At 26.8% G+C, this 9,637-nt stretch overlaps 1 protein-coding gene across 1 annotated transcript; it reads right to left on the bottom strand.

Annotated features, from left to right (window-relative positions):
• Nucleotides 1-8,931: 8,931 nt before the first annotated feature.
• LOC119610104 lies at nucleotides 8,932-9,339 on the bottom strand. Its single transcript, XM_037965206.1, has one exon. The coding sequence runs from the start codon at nucleotides 9,337-9,339 to the stop codon at nucleotides 8,932-8,934; it is 408 nt and encodes a 135-aa protein (XP_037821134.1).
• Nucleotides 9,340-9,637: the final 298 nt, after the last annotated feature.

The following is a 9,637-nucleotide window of genomic DNA, read 5'->3' as shown; positions in this document are numbered from 1 at the left end:
TGAATTGGAAGCACTTTTATCGAAGTTAAAATTTACTTGTATAATTTTACACGTTAAATCCTAACGTTTATACATTTTTAATTTATATGAAATTGCCATTGAACGTTACCAAAAAACACAACTAATAATAAATTAAATTTAAATTAAAAATGATGAAAATGTTGTAAATTTTGTATGGAAGTTAGCACTTATTTTATTCAACAAAAATTCAAATTCTATTTTGAGATAGCAATATAACAAAAAGTGATGTAAAACGATATGTATTTATATTTGTTCAAAAATGTTTGAAATTTTCTTAAGAAACTTTTTTATTTCATTATGATTTTAAGATTGAGATTTTTTGTTTTCTATATATTTTAATTATTATATTTTAATTTTTCTTTAACTGTTATATGTTTTTATATTATATGTTATGGAAATATGTCTCATTAGGGATGTTAGAGGTCACAAACATTTTTTAATTAAATATTAGAATAAATTATGCTATACATAAATTAACTACTCAAGATTTGCAAAGGAACTATAAATATATTATGAATATTTGCAGTTGAAAAATTAAACTTTTTTTATAAAATCTAGACTGTTTTTAGAAAATATCAGATTTACATTGATTTATTTATTTACAAATTTTTTATTTATTTATTTAGAAAAATCATACTTATTTAGGATACATAGTAATTATTGGTCTACCATATTTTGTTCAAATAATATGATTGTTTTTTTTCTTGCTTCCTTGTTAATATTATTAAAATTTGTTAGTTTGATTTTTTACTAACAGAAATTGTCATATTGAAAAAAATGTACTATTTAAATAGTATAAAAAAATAGAATATTGTCGGAAAACTAAAACGAAAGTAAGGTAGGATAACATAAACATATTAATTTATTAAAATTTTTAGTTTGTTTGCTTTTGAAAAAATGGAAATGTAATATTTAATAAATAGTCAATGGTAAACAGAAAAATACTTTATACATATTTTTAAACTCTGCTTTTTATAACAATTTTAATTATAAAGAAAGCAAATCATTTTAAAAACATATTTAATTTCCAATTAATTAAATAGTTAATTGAACTCTCGTATTAAAGTAAATACATAATAATACAACAAGTTCAATTCGACTTAAAAACCGAACCATATTTTAATCATTGTTATCTTCAAAAATGAATTGAACATTTTAAATAAAATTTTGGAGTTGAATAAGGTATTATCCGTATTCCAGCCTAGAAAATTGATGTAGAACATTGAATAATATTGTCCATATTATTGTAAACTGAAAATTAAGCTCAAATTTCCAAAAATGTACCTGGATATGCCAGCAACTTTTTCTTGTGTTTTTACTAGTGGTACAATTAATTGTGAAATTTATGGAGAAGAATGCTTTGAAAATCGATGGTTACCATTTGTATGATTTGACACTACAAACTCACTATTGTGGCCAAACCTAGTAGTTCTTAGTATATAAGAAACATAATTATATAATCAATGAAATTAAATAAAATTTAATTTAAATTTACAAAAAAATCCACTTTGCACCAAAACAAAACAATCCCAAATTGAACAGAATAAAGTCTAATAAAAAATACTGGACAATTAGGAAAGGTAAAAAAACAATACTTATATACTACATACTTTAACAAAATTCTCATAGTGTTGTTGCTCTATCCGTCCGTAGCAAACAAATTTTATTTTTTTTATAATATTTGAATATCAACTATTTGGTTTACTAACTTTTTCCTGCATATAAGTGAAATTATTCGAAATATTTTCATAAACGTACTAAGGTTTTGTTAGAATAATGAAACAAATCCATTGATAATATAAAATCTTAAATGTAAACAAGAAATAATATTGATAACAGTTTAGTTTATTTAAAAAAAAATCGTAAAAAAGGGCCGATAAACTTTATTTACTTTTTAATACTTTTTTATAGTTTGAAATTGAATTTTTCAATTTTTCCAGTAAAAATGTTTATTACCATGTAGGGGATTAAAATGCTAAAATTGACTTACACATTAGCATTGTTACACGGCAATTACTTACCACAATCGCTTACAAGTAATTAGAAAAATTAGTCATTTTCTTTGTCAAGTCCAAATTTAACATTTTTGGTTAATGTTTATGTTGTTAATATTGTATAAAAATATTTATTGTTGAAATTATTATTATTTTTTTTTTTTTTTTTTAATAAATACCGGAAATATGTTTATTCAGGAATTTTAGAGGGTCACAAATATTGTTTTAGTTAATGATACGGAATAGGGAAATTTAAATAATGAGAAATAAATCTGTAATTTCTAAAGTAGAGAATAACAAAAATATGTACATATCTATATAGAGTATTGATTGCAAAGTAAAGTAGAAATATCAGTGATTCAGTAGCAATAAAATAATTAACGACAAGAGTATTTTTTCTTTAATATTTCAAATTGGTTTAGGTTCCATATGTAAATATTGAGCCATATACTAATTTTAAAAGTATTTTAGAGAAGAAAATCTTTAATGTAAATAGAAAAGAATACTCCCATTAATTTGTTATTAGAGTGTTCAAAATATGTAAATCATGACCATACTCAACAACATAAAATATATCTTCATTAATGTCAACAGCCTTACTCAAGGTTATTTATTCATATAAACAAACCAAAAATACTCAAATGCTATTTATGCAAATCATCAGTTTCTAATTTCATTACTATTAAAAATGCAAAAATTAAAAATTGTCTCCCTGTTAAAAATTGTTTGTATGTACTTTCAACATTATTACATACATACAGTGTCTCTCATAATTATTCGAATTTGGGTAAACTATAAAAAGAAACCAAATTTAATAATATATTTTGTGTGCAAAATAAATAAATTAATTTGTTATATTGTCTAGATAGTCCTTATGTTTGATATCACGCTTTTTAAAACTTGAAAAATTTGCATTGATTTAAATTAAAGTAAAGTATACGAATTTTTCCTGTATTTCATATTTGATCATATTATACGCAACACAAATTTTAGAATCGAATGGTTTTTATGCGTAATATTGTTTTAAGGGGTTACTATCCACGGAAAGGATATATTTTTGGCCCATTTGGTCCACAATTTTGGGGAATTTGTACCCTCTTTTCATGTAATATCATTAAAATAGCGATTTTTGGCCATAATTGTAAATTTTTCTCCTTTTTTCCAGAGATAAAACAAAAATTTGATATTGGGACTTAAAAGACCCTTTGGGGTATCTAAAAATAATATCTTTTGTTACAAGAATCTGTATTTAAACGTTCCAAGATAAATTATTCGGATCATTCTTCTTTCGCTAATTCAATATATTGGAACTTAAGTCCATTTTTATAATACTAGCATCAACTATTTTCGGGAAAAGTTTTCTGGTATATATTCTTTTAGATATCAGCTTTTATACATTTTAAGTTTTCAATGTGTTGTGAAAGTGTACAACTCCAAAACATGCCTCGAAGAAACACCATTCAAAATAGTAAAATCATTATTTTTATATACCACTGGACTCCATGCTGCATGGCACGATATCATTATGATCACATCAAAAATGTTGATATGTGTTTAAATATTATTTACTATGATCAAATTAAAACCAAAATTTAGGACTTACAGTGTTATTGTAACGGGCAACATAAGCGTGAAAGTTACGAGTAGTAAAAACTGAAATCTACTATATAGGATGACGTTTTGTTAAGGCATGTTTTGGGGTTGTATACCGCTATAATATATTGAAAATTTAAAATACATTAGTGCCAATATGTACATGAAAATACACTAGACAACTTTGTCGAAAAATATCGTCCCTAGAGGTACGAAAAGGGACTTATGATCCAGATAATTCAATTAGAAACTGAAAAACGATACCAAAAATACATCTTGGAACGTTTAAGTACAGATCCTTATAACAAAAAATATTATTTTTAGATACCCTATGGGTTCTATTAAATTCCAATATTAAATTTTGGTTTTATTTCTGGAAAAAGGGTGAAAACATTACAAATATAGCCAAAAATCGCCATTTTAATGATATTACATGAAAAGAGGGTACAAATCCCCCAAAATTGTGGACCAAATGGGTCAAAAATATATCCATGCGGTTGATAGTAACCCCTTAAAACCATATTAAGCATAAAACACTGCGATTCTAAAATTTGTGTATCGTATAATATGATCAAATATGAAATACGGGAAAAATTCGCATACTTTTGTGAAGTAGTTTCATGGACTTTTTTTAAAAAAGCACAACTAATTTAAGTAAATGTAAAGTTTCCAATTTTTAAGGGGCGTGATATCAAAACTAAGGACTATCTAGACAATATAACAAATTTATTTATTTATTTTCCACACAAAATATATTATTAAATTTGGTTTCTTTTCATAGTTTACATAAATTCGAATACTTATGAGAGACACTGTATGTATGTATTATGAAGAAAAATATATTCATCGATTCACACTTAAACGTTGACTTTATTGCAATCTAAAACTCTTGCACGAACATGCTTGAAATTGTCAAAGATAGCAACAGGCGATCAACAATCTATAGATACATACATACATACAGTTAATCACAAAAATAAGTATACAGAAATACTGACGATTGGTTTTATTTAAAAAAACATATTATTTTTTCAAAAAACAAGAAAGTAACACATTTATTTATTAAAAACAATTATGATAATTATTATTCACTACTTTTTTTCTTCATATTTTGGTTCTTTGAGTTCTCATTTAAGCTAAAGTTAAAAAGGTGCAAAATTTACGTCACAAAAGTAAGTATACAGATCATTTCAGTATATATTTGGTTTAATGATATTAACAAAATTTATGAAAATTTTACTTGTATTAATATAATTACTTTTTAATAAAATATTTTTTACACAATAACTTGGAAAAAATCTACTTTTAGTTCCGAAATCTTGAAATTTGGGCCGATTGGCTCCGGAATTAATAAGTAGAACAGTTTTTTTCTCATTTCTACGATTTTTTTCCACTTTAGACCCCGGATTGTGGATCTGGTGGTCACTGAACCCTCCAAATGATGCATTGGAAATAGAATTTTTAACTTTTGAAAAGAGTTGTTATTTCGAAATTAATGTTATATGCATGGATTTGGCCATTTTGAACACAGTACGTTCTTAAAAACCCGAAATTTAACTCCGATTTCTTAAGACTTACAACATAAACTTTAAAATTTGGATAATTCTATATATTTTCTTTAATTTAAACAGGTTTTCCAAATACTCCGATTTCCAAAGCATACAATAATGCTACCAATCATATCTTGATATACTCGATACAATAAGCATGTTTTATGGATCGGACATTTTATTTGTTCTAGCAACAAATTAAGATGTATCCGTGTTCAAAATTGTTCAATTCGTATTCATATCACCAATTGAGCCTGATTTAATATAAAAATCTTAATATTTTGGACAATAATCAATTTCAGAACCGATATGTAGTGTAAGTTATTGACATGGTCACCATTTGACGATTATTGGTAGTATTTAGGAGTGTGTAATGGATGATTAGAACCAAAAAACTTGTTTTAATTAATGGATACTAGTGCAAGTATTATTAATATCGCAATTTAAGATATAAATTTTAGGAAATCGTTGTTAAATATCGAATATGAACGCTATACTATGTTAAAAACGGCAATGTACCGCAATGGATTGTAATTATTGTAAAGAAACAATTAATTTAAAAGTTAAAACATCGTCTTCCAATGCATCATAATGAACAAACGAGGGATATTATTGAATACCCGATCCAAAACTCCGGGGGTTTAATGTTCTTAAATAGGCAAAAATACTCCTATAAATAATATTAAGATCAATTACCAAAAATTTCAATTTTTCGGAACAAAAAGTGAATTTTTTCCATGTTATAGTGTACAGAATATTTTATTATAAAATAATTACATTCAAACATGTCATGAATTTTGTTAATATCGTTAAGCCAAATACATATTGAAATTATCTGTATACATACTTACTTTTGTGACGTAAATTTTGTACCTATTTAACTACACCTTAAATGAGAACTCAAGTAACCAAAATAACCCGGAAAAAAGTAGTGAATAATAATTATCATAATTGTTTTTAATAAATAAATGTGTTACTTTTTTGATTTTTGAAAAAATAATATCCTTTTTTAAATAAAACCAATTGTCAGTATTTCTGTATACTTATTTTTGAGATTAACTGTACATCCCAGCAAAATATTTGCCTACAAATTCACTAGAAAAATCACCAGAATTCATCGAGTAAAGTGCTTACAATTCTACTAGAAAAAGTACTTATTTTTGTTTGAGATGTTCCAAAAGTAAGTCAATATTATTTGGTTGGAAATAAGTTGTTTTTTTAGTAGAGTTATTTATAGAATATTTATGAAAAAATAAAAATAAAAAGTCGACATAGACTGGGGTTGAACTCAATACCTTCCGTCTGCCAGTTGGATGCTCCACTCACTACACCACTGCTTAGCTGTTTTATTGTGCGTCAAATAATAGTTTTCACACACAAATACTATTTTATTTTCTGTTTGTCTAAAAATAGATATTTGATATCGTGTGCACAATAAAGGAAAAGAAAAGGAAAAAGTAACTGTTTTATGTTTGTTTGTTTCTTTATTTTGATTTTTTTTAGACTTTACATACAAAGTAAGTCATTAATAAAGTACTTAATGGTAATCATTGTAAGCAAAGATTTTGCTGGGATGTATGTTAAATTTAATAAATTTTGCTTACTCCACATTTTTTAGTTTTTGTATAAATCAATTTTTTTCTTGATTAATTTTGTTTAAGAGTTTTCAGGGGTTCATCAACCCAGCTCCATGTAACTGTATTCGTATTCAAATTCAAGGTTAAATTCAACGGAAATTAATGTTCCGTTTTTTATTTACACACCAATAATTATTCTACATTACTCACATAAACAAAAACTACCAAAACTATATTTATGCAAGTCATCAATCAGTTTCTAATTTCGTCACAATTAAAAGTGCAAAAAAATAAAAGAAGTACAATATTAGGTTTATGCATGGCTGGGAGTATGTTTGAAATGCATGAAAGGTGTAGGGGTTTGAGGGGTGTTGTGGTTTTGTTAAGTAAATTTTGTGTTATACATAGGTGGGAATATGTGTAGGTTTGAAATGCGAAAATGAAGGTCTAGGTGTTTGTGTGTTGTGGTTTTGTTAAGTAAATTTTGTGTTATGCATAGGTGGGAGTATGTGTGCGTTTGAAATGTCAAAATGAAGGTCTAGGTGTTTGTGTGTTGTGAGATGAAGTGTATGCTGGGTGTAGAGTGTGTGTGTGATGTTGGACGTCCATCTCTGCATCGCTGAAGGCATATAGTAGCATATAGGCGAAAGTGATTGTCAAAGACCTAAGTCCCCTGTCAAAAACCTAACTGGTGAGAATGTATTAGTAGAAGCACAAAAATAAGCACAGTTGTTCAAAAGATACTAAATAATAAATGTATTTCTGATACGTTATTTTTTGTATGTTATTACTGGGATTTAATATACTAGTGAATGAAAATAATAGTTAATTAATTTATTTCAGAAGATATTTCATCTTAAAACATATTATAAACACGTCTTTTTGTTATTTTTTTCTGCACTAATGGAAAAAGAAAAAAAGTATGTGAAATACTTTTTTCATTTTCAATACGAAAATTTACAACTTTTCTTTTTTCAGTTTTAATTAAAATGAAATGTCAAAGAATAAAAAATATTTTTTTTTCGTTTGTAAAATATAAATTATTTTCTGGGTTTTAAATACTATAAAAGTGTCGCAAAAAATAATAAATATTAAGTTTAATTGATAAGAAAAACTATTAAGTGCTAATATCCTCGCAATTTCGCGAAGAAAATTTGAAGTTTTATGAGTGCGTTTAGTTCTCTGAAGTGTGTTTTATTCTCTCAGAACTTGTCTGTGTGAAGAGAATAACTAATTTTGTTTGACAACCCCTTCAGTTTCGCCTATATCCCTACTATATGGCTGAAGGTATTATTAAATTTGTGAGTGTAGTGCGTTTTCCATCCATGTGATTTGTTAAAGTGCAATAAAATTATTTGCGATTTTATTAATGCATGCAGTAAAATTTTTGTGGTTTTTAATAGTTGGATGTGGTAATATAATTTTTTTGTAGTTTTTAAGAATTGGTTCACACACTTTGACTTTTGATTATGAGTGCCTAACACAAATGGAAAATTTGTCTCCCTGCTAAAAATTGTTTGTATGTACTTTAAACATTATTACATATGTATATATTACTATAAAAAATAAATACATTGGTGAAATGCAAAAATATTTTTCCTCATAATTATTGTTTGTATGTACTTTTAGCATTATTACATTGCATACATACTTATTATTATACAACATAAATACATTGGGTAAATGCAAAACAATTTTTCCTCATAATTAATCGCAAATAATTGTCTACCTGTTAAACATTTTTTGTATGGACTTTTAACATAACTACATACATATGTATGTATTATACAAAATAAATATATTGGTGTCAATTTTCACTAAAAATAATTTCTTCCCATTCTGCAAGTTTGCAATTTTACAAAAAATAATTTTTCCCTTCTGCAAGTTTGGAATTTTACAAAAAATAATTTCTTCCCTTCTGCAAGTTCACAATTTTATAAAAAAATATTTACAAAAAATAATTTCTTCTTCATTGAAAACAAACCAAATAAATGTCTGTCATTAAAAAGTGTGCCGGAACCGCTATAAACATACTACTGACATACCTGGTTTGTTGGAATTATTATATTTTTTACCATACTTTGCCTTAAATGCTTCATTTGTAGGAACATCAGAACTTTCTTGCAATTCTAAAAGTCTTGACCTTAGGGTTTTTAATGTTGGGAACTCATTTGTTGTGTTAAAGGCAGCTTTCACTTATTTATAATCACTGGATAATCCGTCTAACAAAATGATGACTTGTAATTCTTCTTCAATTTTGCCATTCATTTCTTCCAATTGCATATAAAGTTCATCAAAATCTTCAATATATTTTGAGATAGTTTGTCCAGCATTCATTTTATGATTCAATAGTTTTCTATATATTTCTGCCTTTTGTCGTTTTGATCGTTTTTCATAAGTTTCTCTTAAGAAATCCCAGATCTGTTCGAAAGATTTCAAATTTCTTACAAGCAATAAAATTTTTGGTGCTAAAGCAATCAGGATATCGGCTCTTGCATCCTGATCCTTTTCAATCCATTGCTCTCTTAAATGTGGTTCAGCTGGAATAGCCAATTCTCCCTTGACTATCTGCAGTAGTCTGCTTTTGTGCAATAAAGCCGGCATTTGGGTCTTCCATGTTGAATAGTTAGACCCAGCAAATATTGGAATTTTACTTGAATATTATATTCCCCGCGGACCAAAAAACTGGAAAAAACAAATATGGAAAATAAAAATAAAAAGATCAAAGTTACGGTGCAGGGCCTAAATAACCCAGTACCGGCGGCAAGTGTTGATCCACTCGCGAGTCACGTGTCGTCGTCATCCTGCAATCGTGAGCAAAATACTACTACGGAGGTGGGTACCTTGGCCTCCGTGGCGGACAATGCGTCAAGTGTACAGCATGCCACTGGCAAAAATATAG

Source organism: Lucilia sericata, unplaced genomic scaffold, assembly GCF_015586225.1.
Source record: "Lucilia sericata isolate MDLA Ls3-8-SP2 unplaced genomic scaffold, ASM1558622v1 Contig000027F_arrow, whole genome shotgun sequence".
Lineage (NCBI taxonomy): Eukaryota > Metazoa > Arthropoda > Insecta > Diptera > Calliphoridae > Lucilia > Lucilia sericata.
This window is presented reverse-complemented; position numbering and strand designations above follow the sequence as displayed.